General features: G+C 41.7%; 1 protein-coding gene across 4 annotated transcripts in view; it reads left to right on the top strand.

Moving 5' to 3' along the window:
- The window catches only part of RSU1 (Ras suppressor protein 1), a 193,371-nt gene that overhangs the window by 36,421 nt on the left and 140,277 nt on the right, over window positions 1-16,673 (top strand). For all 4 annotated transcript variants that reach the window (XM_015565496.1, XM_015565497.1, XM_006766041.2 and 1 more), the window contains 4 exons: window positions 7,952-8,072; window positions 11,866-11,984; window positions 14,568-14,650; window positions 14,930-15,044. In XM_015565496.1, coding sequence (XP_015420982.1) covers window positions 7,952-8,072; window positions 11,866-11,984; window positions 14,568-14,650; window positions 14,930-15,044 — 438 coding nt within the window. The remainder of the gene's footprint in view (window positions 1-7,951; window positions 8,073-11,865; window positions 11,985-14,567; window positions 14,651-14,929; window positions 15,045-16,673) is intronic.

The raw sequence follows: 16,673 nt of genomic DNA, 5'->3' as shown, positions 1-16,673 counted from the left end.
ATCGGAGGGGTCTGGGGGTCCCCTGCCCAGGCTTGACACCTCTGGCAGAGGCGTCAGGCCTGGGCAAGGGGCCGATCCTGCAATTGGAGGGTGATGGGGGTCAACACCTGAGGGCTCCCAGTATGTGAGAGGGGGCAGGCTGGGCTGAGGGACACTCCCCCGCACACACACACACCCAGTGCACGAATTTCGTGAACCGGGCCCCTAGTTGGTTAATAAAATTATATAGGTTTCAGGTATACAATTCTATAATACATCGTCTTTATAGTGTATTGTATGTTCACCACCCCACGTCAGTTCTCCTTCCATCACCATTTTCCCCCCTTTACCCCGTTTTACCTTCCACCACCACCCCCTTTCCCTCTGGTAATCACCGTACTATTGTCTGTGTCTATGAGTTTTATTTTATTTATTTAATTCCTTTAGTCTTCTGACCAAGCCTCCAACACTTTCCTCTGACAGCTGTCAGGCTGTTCTCTGTATCCATGAGTCTGTCTCCACTTCATGTTTTTTGTTGTGTTTATTTTTTTTAAATAATTGAAGTCTGTGTTATAAATTTAAGGAAAACTTGATATTTAAACTTTATTAGGTTTGTGATGTCAAGCTAGAAACAATTAATTTTAATAAAACTTAATTTTAATTTAACTGAATCAATTAAAATAATTTTAATAGGATATTTATTGATTTCAGAGAGGAAGGGAGAAGGAAAGAGAGAGAGAACATCTATGATGAGAGAGAATCATTGATTGGCTGACTCCTGCACATTCCCTACTTGGGATCAAGCCCGCCACCCCGGCATGTGCCCTTGACCAGAATCAAACCCGGGACCCTTCAGTCCGCAGGCTGACGCTCTATCCACTGAGCCAAACCAGTAAGAGGCAATAATTGAAGTGTTTTAAAAACATTTTTATGTGCAAAGAGCTAGCATTCTGCAGTAAGGTACATGTCTTGAATGACGCATTCACAGAAGTCATGTCAGATTTGGGACAGCTGTGCTAGTCACTGCATTTTGCTTTACCTTATCCCAGATATGGTATCTTCAGGCCTTGTTTGGCCCTTGGGTCTGTAACACTGGTGTCCCTGGAAATGGGCATATGTTCGCAGTGTTTCACCATCACAGCCCAGGGAACAAGTCCACCGCCGGTTGTGCGCTCCTCTCAGCCTTTGCTTCCCATTAAGTGTTCCTCTTCTTCACAGGGTGCTTCCCAGACCATCCCTGGTTTCCCGTGAAGGGGGCAATGGCTGAACCATGAATTCCGGTTTTCAAAGAGGCATGTGGGTAGCATTCCTGGTTTTCATGTCCCAGCCTAGCACCTCTCCTTTGCAGGGATCACCAGAGCTACAAACAGTCTGAGTGCTTCTGCAGAAATAGTCGGGCAGAGAGTACTTCTAACTGCTCAGAAGGCTGCTGAAGGTGGTGGATGGAGTTCACCTCCAGGTTTCGTGCCCGTGCTTATGACGAAAACTTACATGTGTTCTGGGCAGCTTCTGGCTTCCCGGGAGCCGTGGGTGGTAACATGGTGCCTGGTCTGTTACCACCCTTTTGTAGCTGAGAGGGACCTGACTGCTGGTGCCGACCATACGGCTCTCAAGACCCATGGTGCCCCACCGGCCCTTCTGTGGGCTGCACGCTGGCGAGCTCCTGTCCTTATGTTTTGCGTGGTGCCTGCTGCTGCCAGAGCCTGTCACTCTTCACAGTGTTGTTTCTTTGCCTCAGGGGCCACAAGATGCTTTTGCTCCAAAAACCCCCGCCTCCGATCGGCTGCACCCAGCTGGCCTGTCTGCTGTCACTGCCTCCTAGGATTCTACAGTTAGGGCTCATGTTGCTGCAGAGCGACTTAATGCCGTGGACTAGGGAATTCAGTTTTGTTTTCACCATGCTCCTCCATAGTGATTCACCTTAGAGATCTGTGTGGGGAAGTGAAGTCCATTGGGAATGGTTAGATGGCAGCCTCTAGGTCGGATGCATTGGCCACCTAGACTGTCCTTTTTGTGTTTTACTGTCATCCTGCGGGTTCAGTAGCACTGAAGTGACAGAGGAGTCTTAACTTGGATAAGATTGATTGCTATAATCTCATTCAGCATTATTGTGCAGGGTAAGGGACATGTCTATTAGGTTAATGATTTTGATGTCACAATGAGTTAAAAGTTTTCTGAACCAAAATATTGTCACCAGGCCAGCAGCATCAGCATGTCCTGGAGACTTGTTGGAAATGCAGATTCTTGGGCCCCATCCCAAACCTACTCAATCAGATACTGTGCAGTACTCCCTACCCCAGTCTGTGTTTGAACAAGCCCTCTGGTAACTATGATGTACTTGAGGTTTGTACACTGCTTTAGAGCAGCACTCTAGAAATTTCTGTAGCGATGGCAGTGTTTTGTTTTGTTTTGTTTTTTTTACGTTAAGATGAATTTTTTTTAATTGTTTAAGTTATTACATATGTCTCCTTTTTCCCTGATAGACATCCTTCCCGGCCACACCCGCCCCCCAGACAAGTCCCCACTGCCCCAGTGTCTGTGTCCATTGGTTATGCTAATATGCATGCATACAAGTCCTTGGTTGATCTCTTACCCCCTATTCCCTGCACCCCACCTTCTCTCTCTGATTGGACAGACTTTTCAGTGTTTCTTTGTCTCTGGATCTATTTTTGTTCATCAGTATATGTTGTTCATTATAGTCCACATATGAGTGAGATCATGTGATATTTATCTTTCTCCAACTGACTTATCTTGCTTAGCATAATGCTCTCCAGGTCTGCCCATGCTGTTGCAAATGGTAAAAGTTCCTTCTTTTTTTAATAGCAGCTTAGTATTCCATCATGTAGATGTACCACAGTTTTCTAATCTACTCATCTGCTGATGGACACTTAGGCTGTTTCCAAATCTTAGCTATTATAAGTTGTGCTGCTATGATCCCTCCAACTTTGTTCTTCTTTGTCAGGATTGCTATAGCTATTTAGGGTCTTTTTTTATTCCATATGAATTTTTGGAAAGTTTGTTCTAGGTCTGTGAAATATGCTGTTGGTATTTTAATGGGGATTACATTGAATCTATAAATTGCTTTGGGTAGTAATGATATTTTAATGATGTTGATTCTACCAATCCATCAACGTGGTATGTCCTTCCTTTGTTTATGTCTTCCTCTATCTCTTTTTTCAATGTCCTGTAGTTTTCTGAGTACAGGTTCTTTACCTTCTTAGTTTAGTTTATTCCTAGGTATCTGCGATGGCAGTGTTTCGTATCTGTGCTGCCTTGGACAGTCGCCACTAGCCAAATGTGGCTACCAACTCTTGAAATGTGGCTAGTGTGACCAAGGAGTTATATTATTAATTTTACTTAATGTCAACTAATCTAGATTTAAATTCATTTATTTTTTTCTATTTCTTTTTAAATACCTTTATCCAGTTCCTTCATCTCCCCAAGCCCTGCTTCTGGTAACTACAAATCTGATTTCTTTTTCTATGAATTGTTTTTGTTGTTTTAAATTTCACATATAAGTGACATTATACAGTATTTGTCTTTCTCTGTCTGACTTATTTCACTTAGCATAATGCCTTCAAGGTTCATCCATGTCACAAATGGCAGGATTTTCTTTTTTCCTTCTTTTTTTTTGCTAAACAATATTCCAATACATACATATATATATATACATACATTCATTCAGTTATCTGTCGATGGACATTTAGATTGTTTGGCTAAATACCCAGGAGTAAATTTTGCTGGATCATATGGTAGTTCTATTTTTAACTTTTTAAGGAACCTCCATCTGTTTTCTGTAGTGACTAGACCAATGTGCATTCCCAATCTAGGTTTAAATTCAACTAGTGGCTGCATATTGGACAGCGCACCCCAGAGCATACCCTGCTATTTATTATTGTGTGGATAAACTTCTAAAATGCTTTACAAGTAAGTTATTGGTTGTGGAATTATTAAATTTATATTTCAGAATAAAATGCTCCTAGAGTGATCTGTGGTTGTTACTACTAGTACAATAGTTTATTAGTTTCTTCGGTTGGAGGAGGTGGTTCGCTGTTGCCGGCTGCTGGGGCAGCGTGTTCTTGTGTGTAACACTGACTTTGGCCTGCTCTTCGGCTGCGCAAGGCCTGGGAGCAGTGCCTGCTGTAAATGTAACTGATGAGGACAGATCTGTGTGCTTCTAGAAGTCATGCTCTTACTCAGGAATAGAGCTGGGTCAGAGGTTTCTTACAGGTGGAGCTCAGGTCTATCCTCTGTGTCCAGCGAGTGTTTTCTGCCTGAGGGAGCTTTTTAAGGAGACTTTAATGTAGAAGATTAGGTGAGTCCCCTTTGTGCCCCCCACTTCTGAGTCCTGCTAGGCACTTTGGGCTTCTTGTGGAACCATCCAAAAACGGTTGGGGGGCTGACTGCTGAGTCTGGACCTGCACGAGATTCTTGGGGAGACGGGACTCTAGCATGAGTAGCCTTCAGATTCTTAGATTGCCCGAAGATGCTTTGAGACCCGTCTTGGGGCATAGTTTTGGGGGTGACATCATCACATCTTTGTCACCTTTTTAAAACACAGTGGAGGCTCTGGACTTAGAATGTGCCCAGTGCTCCTGTGACCTGAGCAGAAGGTGGCATTTAGAAGCTAGAGGACACATGAGAGTACTCAGGGACTTTTCTCCCAAATCTAGCAACCGAAATCAAAGCAGCCATCATTGCTAGGCAGAAAATGATACTAAAAAAATAAATTCTTTGTCATAAGCAAAGTTCTACATGACTGAGCTTCCTGATTGAGGGCCCGGTTTGTTGCATTATATAAATCCATATCCTTGATTTTCATAGTCCAACTCTTCTTAGAATGTCAAAGCCAGGAGGTAGAGAATTTACAAATGGTCACAATCTGGTCTTCTCACTTCAGCCTGATGGAAGCAGAGGCCCAGAGAGGTTGAGTTGAGTGAGGACACACTGAGATTTTAGGGCTGATCAGGGGAGGCCAAAGCCAGCCTAGGTGGCCAGGAGGGCCTCCTGTGTTCCTATGCTATGCTGCCTCTCATCGGTGTGCTAAGTTCGGGGCCGTCTACAAGCCGCACGTGTACTGCTGGGATCACAGTCAGAATCTGGACAGATTGATGAGAAAGGAACATTACAAACCCATAATAAGAAATACACAGGTGCTCATTGTTTAGTTAATAGTTTAAAATACTACCCTTGCTAATGTGTCACATAGGTATCTTGAAAAATTCCACCAGAATATTCTGACCAGTGACATATTGCTGCCATCTTTTCATGATAGCGTTTCATAAATTGTTGCTGCCATGTATGTGTATGGTTTAGCTATTGCACAAGTTATTATCTTAGTTGGTTATTTTTTATGGGCAGGTTTGTTGTAGTTTGTTTTCTAAGCTCTAGGCCTGTTTCCATTTATCGACTACTCCTTTTGTAGATTACTTTTTTAAATAGTATGCCTCTCTTACTTTTTTCTTGAAGTATTGAAATGCTAGGTGCTACAGGTATGGTGCTGTGCACATAATAAGCATTCCCTAATTATTGGTTGAAAGAGCGAATGTTATCCCATCCACACAGGTCTGAATGTTAATTTCTTTTGCTTTTTACTTTGGCCATGGGAAAAACTCTATGGTTTAGGGAGAATATTAGCTGTGTAATTTTTTCCCCTGTCTAGCTTGAATGGAGTCTTAAACACACAATTCACATGCACACCAAAAGGCTGGAAGAGGTTTAGTAAATTGAATGTGGGGTTATTGTTTATGTCCACAAAACAGGGCCCTAAATCACATTTCGCATAATTTGTGGTTTTAAATTGGACTGATTTAGCAAGGAGAGTGAAATAATCTCTCATCCTGTCAAAAAGGCGATACCTTCAGACCAACATTTAATTGCATTGGCAAAGTAACTTTGGGAAGGCAGCAGTAATTCTGGCTGCATTATTCTTGGTTTGTGGCTAAATTGGGATCATCATTTTCTCCTGGTTGCACTAAGTTTCTTTAATGCTCTTCAAACTAATCAGATGAAGGCAGGAGAGAAACTTTGTGGTAGCTGGAGGGGGAACAGGAGAACGGGCGGGCCTCTGAGCAATGTTGTCATCTGTGGAGCTCACACACTTCATGGTCCAGGTTCAGAAAAGGTAAGCTGACACCTGGCGACTCAGCAGGCACAGCCTGATTTTCTTCATGATCATTTACATAAAGTGAATACCATTCATTTGCATAAAAGTGTGTTTTTGACTACACATCTAAAAATGTGCTTTTGTAGTCAAATTGTATAGGCAGGGCTCACATGCATTCATATTGGTGTCCAAGAGCGTGGTTTCCCAGCTGCCTATTATCCCCTTAAAATCTGTCCTCTTGTCTCCATCCCTACCACCAGCCACTTCGGAAACAAATCTATATGCCTTGCTCATTTTCCATCTGGATTACTGCTTCCTCGTCCCTCAGTCTAGAATGATTTGTATTCTTCACAGTCCCCTCCTCCAAGGAAAGCATTTCCCTTATCTCTTACCAAGCCTCCTCCCTTTAAAAGGAATCCTGTCATCGATATCTTAGACATTTTATAAAGTTGAAATGATGACCCCAGACTAGATTGAACAGTGTGCCCGTCCTCTGTACTTATTCCCCCGGAGTTACACATTGGAGTTCTTGGAATGGCATTCTCTGTAAGTATTTCAGATGTCTGTCTGGGATTTCACACACACCTTTGCAGTGGTACTAAGCAAAGGTGCTCCTCGGTGTTCGCAGCAGTCTGGAGCATTCGCTGGAGGGAACTGGTGGGATGGAAAGTACATGTACTGACATGAGACAGAATTCTTGTGTTGTGCCCAAGGCCCATGTCAATGGCTTCAGTTACCTGCATAGTCTAGGGATTGATGTTTGTATGAATCATGGACAATAAGTTCATGGCCAATAAAATATTTATAGAAAACTTGAATCAGCAAATGGATACAAGAAGTACAGTCTATGGGAAGTATTTCTGCTACCAATCGAGAGTTAGTACTTTTGAGATAAAGAAGCCTTTGCTTTTATTTTTATTTTTTTCATATATATTTTATTGATTTTTTGCAGAGAGGAAGAGAGAGGGATAGAGAGTTAGAAACATCGATGAGAGAAAAAACATCGATCAGCTGCCTCCTGCACACTCCCCACTGGGGATGTGCCTGCAACGAAGGTACATGCCCTTGGCCGGAATCAAACCTGGGACCCTTCAGTCTGCAGGCCGACACTCTATCCACTGAGCCAAACTGGTCGGGGTGAAGCCTTTGCTTTTAAATTTGTATTTGCAGGTATACTGTAGGGAAGGAAGAATCTGTCAGGCCCCATTTGTTATATGTTAACCTTTGACCTGCCTATTAGTATTCCTATCATGCTACTGAGTTGGTTTTTCCTATTTCTGTATAACAACAGTGCATTGATCTGTTGCTAAGCTGATATAACGTGTGTGTGTATGAGTGTGTGTGTGTGTGTGTGTGTGTGTGTGTGTGTACTGATCAAGGTGCAAAGGTCAGGGCCAAAATAAAAGACTGGGTAAGTTGAATATTTTATCATTTAAGGTTGAACTTAAATTGTGATTTAGTGCAATATGAAGAGAACAGCTCTTCAGATACCAGAGTATTGACACAGCTTGATGAACGTATCATTAAGAATGGGACTTGGAGTTCGCTTGCTGCAAGGAGACCAGAAGGAAGGAAAAGTGCACTTATCAGACATTGTATGACGATTATAAAGCTTATATGCTTTGTAATATGCACTTATAGGCTGTTTGTGGCACAGACATTCTCTTTGCCCTTTGAAGAAACATTTCCCTTTCTAATCAGTGGTGAGTTACAATCTAGGAAAAACGTACAAAATGTAAGTATACGTGAATTAGATGATTATATTGGATGGTTCTCTTTCATGTGAAGAAAAATACAGTGTGTTGCTGGCTTTCCCTGTGAGGAGTGAGGTTCCTGAGTTCATAATCAGCGTTTTTGTCTTTGTAGCTGTGCCGGCAAACATAGCAGAGCTGAAGAATTTGGAAGTGCTCAACTTCTTTAATAACCAGATTGAGGAGCTGCCCACGCAGATCAGCAGCCTTCAGAAGCTGAAGCACCTGAACCTCGGGTGAGAGTTGAAGGGAAGCGAGGAGGAGGTGGGGGGACTGTGGTGTGGGCAGGGGTTCTGCGAGGGAGGCGCTGATTCCTCATTTCCTTTTATGTTGTAGGTTTTTTGAAAGTTTTATTGTTTTAATACAACCTTACAGTGGCCTACATTAGCGCAGATCTCTTTGAGAACTAATTGAGAAGCTAATTGTTGGTGCAATAAGAGTTGTGTGGGGTTTTTTTACTGTATTTTGTTTCCAATAAAATTTTATTTCCGTGATACTGATCCTGAAGGGACTTACTTGCTTAGCTGTAACTGTTGGGGCCAGTTGTAATGTGGTGGACTCTGCTCTCTGTGTCAAGCAGAGGTAGTTCACCAAGCACCTTCCTTCTCTGAGGAGAGGGTACATTTCTTAACATGGCTTTATTGATTCTTGCAATTCTTTTATGTAGTCAAGAGGTTCTAATCTTGTCTGTCTTTATACAAAGATGAAGGAGGAAGTTTGGTTCAGTGGAGGTTGCAGAAGCCGGTGTCAGTGGTCTGGATATCTCTGTATATTACTTGATAGTTTTCAAAGTCCTCATGCCAGCATTTGGCCCTCTCAGCCATTACAAGGGAGGGCAGGCAGGCGCTCCTGCTTTCATGTCCAGGAGAGGAAGCCACGCCCTTTCCAAGAGGTGAAGTGACTTGCTCCCAGTGGCCCCTATGGTGAGGCGCCATGCCAGGCAGAGGACCCTGTCCATCAGACATCATAGGTACCACCCAGAACGTGGGCTTCTGAATGCCAGCTTCATTGTTATAGCTCTCAGATGAAAGTGCCCACTCATGCTTTATTCACTGTGCAAAGTAATATATTTATGAAATCATAGCCATTAAATGCTCTAGTAAGGTAGTGATTTACATGGAGTGGTAATAGAAGCTGGCCAGGTATTTATCAATTTAATAAGGAGCAATCATGGAGAAAAATCTCATTCATGGAATGAGTTTTAGTTTAGTTCATTCTTTCCACGGGGAGTTTTTGGTGAGACACAATTTTGATGTTCATTCTGGTTGAGAGATGAACGTTTTTAAGATCCATGAGCAATTTTTTCCCTAATGTTAAAGGGGAAGTAGTGTTTAAAGGAGGGGAAAGAACACTTTATGTCGGATGGGATTTCCCCCTCTAAAAATGGAGACTATATACCCAAAGAAAGGATCTTCTCTTTAGATCTTTGTTTTGAAAATTGTCATACTATTTAATTTGCATCCGTAAAGAATCTAAAGCTAGATACATATACTAGATATATAAACTAGATATATTCTTACTATTAATTTGTTCATGTATTAAATTAGGTTTTATTTACATATCAGGTGCTAGGAACACTACTTGGCACATAGTAAGCGGTACCTAAGTGTTAACTATTATCATCACCATTTTTTTTAATTAATTCATTTATTTTGTGACCATGTAAGTGCCTATTCTGCATCAAGAACTTTGCTAGTGTTGGGGGCCAATGGTGAAAATCACAGTCCCTGGCGGTAAGAATGGGGACAAAGCTGGCTGTTAGCGAACAGTGACAGTGTACAGCTGGGTCACTGATGTGTGGCAGGTTCTAGAAGTGCAGTGGGAGAGGGAGCAGGGGCACAGTAGTCTACAGGGAAGATTCTCAGGGGAAGAGATCCTGCAAGGGTAGTATTTGTGCCCAGACTGGATGCATCAGAAGAAATTTCTCAGACTCCAAGCAGTGGGAAGACATCTCTGATTGTGAGAATGACATGTTTGAAAGCTCAGAGCCCTGCATGTTCCGGGCATTACAAGTGGTTTGGTGTTGTTGAGTATGAAATGTGAGGGATGTTGCGGTATGGTAAGAGGGGAGAAGAGGAGCATGAATCTCTGTTCTTCATTTAATGAGTATTTCTTGAGCTTCCAACTATGTATCAGGCTGTGTTGTAGGTAGTGGCCATCCAGCCCATATGAGGCATACATCACAGTTGGGGAAGTAGACTGTAAACAAATAAATCATCAGCAAGGAGTCAATGTGCTAATGAAGGGCCTGAGTGTCAAATAAAGGAGCTCCAATTTTATCACGCTGACCATTGAAGAGTTTGCACAGTGGAGTGGCGGGAAAATATGGGTTCAGATTTTTGTATGAAGGATGTGTGAAGAGAGGCTGCAGGGAGGTATGGCTGGAGGTCAGGAGCCTTGTCAGAATGCTAAATTAACGTTCCTGGTGAACTTGGGCAGTGAGAACGGAGGCAGGGGAGGGATGGTATGTGAAAAATACAGAGGAGGTAAAACTGGCAAGATGGATATGGATGAGATGGGATGATACCTAGATATCTGCTGTGGGCAGCTGAAATAGAAATACAGGTGGAGCCAGGTTTCGGAAGGTCCTGAGCTCAGAATTTGTTTGGCTGAGTTCCAGATGCCTCAGGATGGAGTTGTAAAGGTTCCTTTCTTATTGAATGTGTCTGAGTCACCTCTTTATTGTCCTGGGAGCTGTTTGCATATTTCTGGCTCTCAGTGCTTTATTGATTGTGTAAAGTTTTCTGTATTTAATTATCTAGCTACATAGATAGGATTGTCAAAGTTTGAACTAAATTCTTAGTTCTCTGGGAAAGAATTAAGATGGGTTTCAAGAAAGGATACTTCTGTCCTCAATGGCATAAGAAATTATACTTAAAGTTCTGTTTAAGGCAAGATATATAGAGCATACTCCTTAGACTAAGCAGCCTTAATGAAAATATATAAAATGAGATGCTACAGTTAGGCCACGTGCATGCCTAATCTGAATGGCACACTCCACCAGACTCTGCTTTTCAAGTTTATATAGTACTATTTGCTGTATATTCCGGTGAAAGGACTTTTAGGCCATTTGAATAAATAAAGTTGAGTTATGTTCTTAATTCTTTAAATGTGGCTCATTTTATGAGTTATTTTCCAAAAAAATGTAAAGCCACATAGGTTACAGGCTAGTAATTATTTCAAGGATGATCGCATTTCGAGAGGACCGTGGCCAGCCAGCTGTCTGGAATAACTTTCCGCTATGAGAGGTTGGAGCTCATCTCATGAACAGTTAGGAGTTTTCACCAAGCACAGCGCTGAGTGTTATGGATTTGGGTTTTTGATGATTATCCTGCTAAATGTATGAACCGGTCACTGTGGAGGTGAAAAAGATTCTTTCATTCAGCTAAGAAGGTTTTATTGAATTAAGAGGAGCCCAGGAGCACCTCCAGAGATCCAAATGTTCCAAAAGGGAAGCATTAGTATGGGCTTTCTTGTGGCTTTTGAGGAAGAGAAAAAGAAAATCTGATTTTGTAAGTTTCTCCGTCATATGCAGGCGCTTTCCCGTTTCCAGTACGCAGGTGGAAAATGTCCACATGCAAACAAAGAATTGATGCCTCTTGGCATAGTTGAGCTACAACCTTGGAGTGACTTAGGGTAAGCTGGTTTGGTGCAAATAGAAAAACCACCATTGATAGTTGAGGTTTCTACTATGATCATTTCTCCTAAGCTGGGCTTGCCTCTTTGGGGCTGAGTCAGAATTCCTCTCAAACCTCCTCTTGAAATACAATTGTAGTTATAGCTGTCATTTCTCAAGAACCCACTCAGGAGCCACGGATTGTCTTAAGTGCTTCACGTGTTTTCTCTCATCCTCCTGGGGAGCCTGCCGGGAACTGGCAGTTAAATAACATAGTGATCATAAAATTATGACTTCTTTTAAGCTTTCAGCCCCTCACATATGGCTCTTAGGCTTGTGACATAGGTGATCTGAATATTCTGTCTAAACATATGTTTTATATGTGATGTCTTGGTTTTTTTCTCCACCCACAGCATGAATAGACTAAACACTTTGCCTCGAGGATTTGGCTCTCTCCCAGCTCTTGAGGTCCTTGATTTGACTTACAACAATTTGAATGAAAATTCCCTTCCTGGAAACTTCTTCTACCTGAGTAAGAAACTTTTACTTCTGTAATTCTCCTTAAAATGGTACTGTGTGTTCTAAAAATATATATTTATTTACCAAGGCCCAAACTCCAAGAGAAATTGGGCATATAGATTTTTTTCTTTACAGATTCTGTTTGAATTTTCTTTCGTAGCTCAGCACTATGTGTACTTGATATATAGTTATCTGACACCATTGCACTGAAGTGGACTTTAATAATGTCATATTAACTTTCTGATAGAGATTATGTATCTAAATGAGATATTTAGCTAAGGAGTTTGAGTTTCCTTTTTTAAAGAACATGAAGTATATAATAATATATGTGTTGCAGGTAACTTTTTGTAGGCTATTTGCCCAAAGATATTCCAGTCACTTATTTATAAAAATATCTATCAATAAATCACTGACAGAATTTTTAAAATTTCCAGCCATGATTATTGTTTTAATCCTTTAAAAAAGTGCTCTTATTGCCCTAGCCAGTTTGGCTCAGTGGATAGAGCATCGGCCTGAAGACTGAAAGGGTCCCAGGTTCGATTCCTGTCAAGGGCACATGCCTGGGTTGCGGGCTTGGTCCAAGGTGCCGGAGGCAGCCAATCAATGATTCCCTCTCATCGTTGATGTTTCTATCTTTCTCTTCCTCTCCCTTCCTCTCTGACTTACGGACTGAAGGGTCCCAGGTTCAATTCCAGTCAAAGGCATGTACCTTGGTTGTGGGTGCAGTCCCCGTAGCAGGTGTGCAGGAGGCAGCTGATCGATGTTTCTCTTTCATCGATGTTTCTAACTCACTATCCTTCTCCTTTCCTCTTTGTAAGAAATCAATAAAATATATTTAAAATATATATATATGTATATTTTTAAAAAGTGCTCTTATTGATGTATTCTATTTTGTTGATAGTATATAATTAAACACTTTCAGCTTTTCATATTGCAAACAGATTCTTGTTGCAAATGCTCATAAATATTAGGAAAAACTTATTTTCTCAAGAACTTGTGAAATATTTAGGAAAGAGTTACTTTCCTTCAATGAGTGTTCTGCTTGTCCAAATAGTGACATGTATGGCATCCAGAAATATTGAATTTTCTGAACTAGTTTCTAAAGTTACATTTTTTACCTTATTTATACCCTCTCTCTGACTTCCTCAAGCATGTGAAAGCAACTCTAAAATATTTTCTTGGGCTGTGGAATATATTGTTTTTTATTATGTAAATTAATATACAATTCTGTCGAATTTTAAAACATTAGAATGTAAATGAATGCAACAACAAGAAAACATACATCTGCTTATACTCCTTTTTGGTTGAGGATAAAAAGATTCTTTGGGATTTTAGTAGTTTGGATCATGTTACCATTGTGTAATACTGTGAACAAATTTCTGATTATTGGTATTCTGCCTAAGTTAGTGTTTTCTCTATTTTTAGACTCCAGGTCATTATTTTAGCCCTTTGTCTTCATTTATTTTTGTTGTTAAAGCCATAGAAACAAGTAATAATATAGTTGAACCTTGAACACACAGACTTGAACTTCAAAGGCAGGTTCACTTATATGTAGATTTTTAAAAATAAATACAGTAAGTATATTTTCTCTTATGATTATCATAATAACATTTTTTCTCTAGCTTACATTATTGTAAGAATTCTGGTATGGTATATACTACACATGACATATAAAATATGTGTCAATCGGCTATGTTTTCGGTAAACCTTCCAGTCAACAGGAGGCTATTAGTAGTTAAGTTTTCGGGGAGTTAAAAGCTGTGCGGGTCTTTGACTGTGCAGAGTCCTTTCCTCTAACTTCCTCATGGGTCAAGGGTCAACTGTAATGAGTCTGATCATGGAAACAGTGAACAGTGATTATGGCTTCCACCACCGGAAAGCCTTTTAGTAATTGATTTATTTTTAACACTAAAGGCCCAGTGCATGAATTTGTGCACAGGTGGTGGGGTTCCTTGGCCTGGCCAGCGATTGGGGCCAATCGGTGCCGTCTCACCCGGTCCTGATTGGGGCCAGCCGGCCAGGGGGAGGGACTGTAGGAGGTTGGCTGTGGGAGCACACTGACCCACCACGGGGCAGCTCCTGCATTGAGTGTCTACCCCCTGGTGGTCAGTGCGTCCTTATAGTGACTGGTCGTTTGGTCAACTGGTTGTAACAGTCGGTTAGGCTTTTATATATATAATAGTTCTCTTTACATGAAAGAGCCCTTTTGCCTTAAGTATTGATATAAGTGACACAGTGGTTTTCTTTCTTTTACTTTGGATGCAAATGGGGTAAGAAATGTGAATCGGAAGTAATAGGAGAAAAATAGCTATCTTTTCTGAGGGTATATTGACATTTTGTGCCAAAAACTACTGGTGCCCACAGTTGTTAATTGTGTCAGTCCTCTTGGATATAGATGTTTTCCTGAACACACCAGCCCCACAATAAGCCAGTAAATCTAAGTTTGACCTGCTTGTTATTATTGTGAGCCCTAGGTATGTCACAGGCTTCTCACCAAGCCAGGGTTATTAATCAAAGCTGACTCCCTTGTATTGATCAGACCTCAAATGGTTGGGTTCCATGTCACCCTGTTTATATATTGCTGTTTAATTTGCAGCCACCCTGCGTGCACTCTATCTAAGTGACAACGATTTTGAAATCCTGCCGCCAGATATTGGGAAGCTCACAAAGTTGCAGATAGTAAGTAATTTATCTAAATTCTGAGAAAATCAATTCACTTCTGCGGCCCCTGTAGGAGTAGAATCAAGTCAATTTGAGCAGGAGTAGGGTTTGTTCTGCAGGAATAAACCACTACTCTTGGTACTGTTTCTTGTTCATCTGTAGTCACTTGTAAATAAATTGAAAGGATTGAGGCTTAAAGAAGAGAGGGCATGGAAGAGGACAGAGTTTATGTTGAACGCCTCTTTAAGGGAATTTATGTGAAATTGTTTTGACAACTCCTTGTTTTCTTATATTTAGCTCAGCCTTAGGGATAACGACCTGATCTCGCTGCCTAAGGAAATCGGGGAGCTTACTCAGCTTAAGGAGCTCCACATTCAGGGGAACCGCCTGACCGTTCTACCCCCAGAACTAGGTAAGGTTGCTGATGAATGAGCTTACTTCTGGATTTAATTAATACCAATTACTCAAATGCAGCAATTCTGAACAACCCTCCTTCCCTCTTGTTGGCTATACCCTTCACCGAGGCACCCAGTTCTGATCATTTACTGGCATTTGTCATCGACCAGCATTCAGCTGTGCCAGGTTTGGCCTGCCCTGGCTCTGCTTTCAGTGGCTGCCACTGCAGTGTCTCAGGTGACTGATGAGAGATGACCCAGCCCAGCTGCCTGCACCCTGCAGTGAAAAAAACCCAGATGCGTGGCGATCCTCTTATCTATGGCTCCTCCTTTACTAGCTGAAGATGGGTTTTGGTTTTTTAATCAAACAAACACCCTTACTTTTTTTAATCCTGTATTTTTAAATTTTAATCTCTTGAAAACTTACTAAATAGTTGTGTTTCTTACAGCTGCTTGAGTACCTTTCCCAGTCATGAATTTGGTTTCCTCCTGATTCCACCTCCAGTGGGAATCTGAAATGTGTTCTAGCTGGGAATTCCTCTATCCTATCCCATTTCCCGTTGGCAGCTGAATCTTACTACTCTGCCTAGCCACTCAAGTGGCCCCTTTGGCCTCTGACCTTCCTCGGAAATAACATCCAAAGCTGTTCTTCTGTTACTAGGCTACGCTGCTCTTCCAGAAAAAGGCTCATGGGTTCACTTGGCTTATGCACACCCTCGGTATCCTCTCATTTCTTCTGTACATAGAACTGCATTGTTTCTCAAACTGAGACTTTGCTTTTCTGCCCCCAAATACTATCATTTTAAAAAACACACTTAACCCAATGTAAGCCCACTCAGAGCAGGGGCTTCTATATTTGTTTTCCCCTGCTTACTATGTACATGGGTATGTGCTCAAGGAATATGTCCTGAATGATTAATGAAGTGAGACCCTCGGATAGGCTAGCAAGGTTTCGGAAAGGCCGTGAGCAGGCAGTCTGACTTCGGTTCAGAGCTGTGCTGTTCAGCCACGAGCCACATATCCAGTGTTCAGTAGCCACGTGTGGAAAATGCAGATAGAGAACACTTCCACTAGCACAGGAAGTTCTGTTGGGCAGCGCTGGTCTAAAGGGAAAGCATTCACATGCTTATCTGGAACAAATGGAAAATTTTACCCCCACTTTTCCTATATCCTTGAGCTCCTTTGTTAGTGTAAAAGGTCTAGAGAGAGTTGTGCTGCTTTTCAGCACCTCCCCTTCTCTGAGTTAGAAGTAGCCCAGTCTCACTTTAGGAGCAGGCTACAGGATGAAGAAACTTTGTAAAAAATATATATTTTTATTGATTTCAGAGAGAGGAAGGGAGTGGGAGAGAGAAAGAAACATCAATGATGAGAGAATTATTGATCGGCTGCCTCCTGCACATCCCACACTGGGGATCGAGCCCACAACCCTTGCCTGGAATTGAACTTTGACCTCCTGGTTCACGGGTAAAAGTTCAACCACGGAGCCACACTGGCCTGGCACAAATGTTTTAAGGCAGAAAACTTCTTTCAAAAGAAAGATTCTATACAGTGCTTGGTAACCACAGGTGTTAGCACTGGTAATACCAGGCAAGCTTTTGCACAATAGGAGTACCTGCTCCCTCCCAACCTGTGAAATGAATTTCCCT

Source organism: Myotis davidii, unplaced genomic scaffold, assembly GCF_000327345.1.
Source record: "Myotis davidii unplaced genomic scaffold, ASM32734v1 scaffold1120, whole genome shotgun sequence".
In the NCBI taxonomy this organism is placed as follows: Eukaryota; Metazoa; Chordata; class Mammalia; order Chiroptera; family Vespertilionidae; genus Myotis; species Myotis davidii.
The sequence above is the reverse complement of the archived record's forward strand: the minus strand, read 5'-3'. Positions and strand labels throughout refer to the sequence as shown.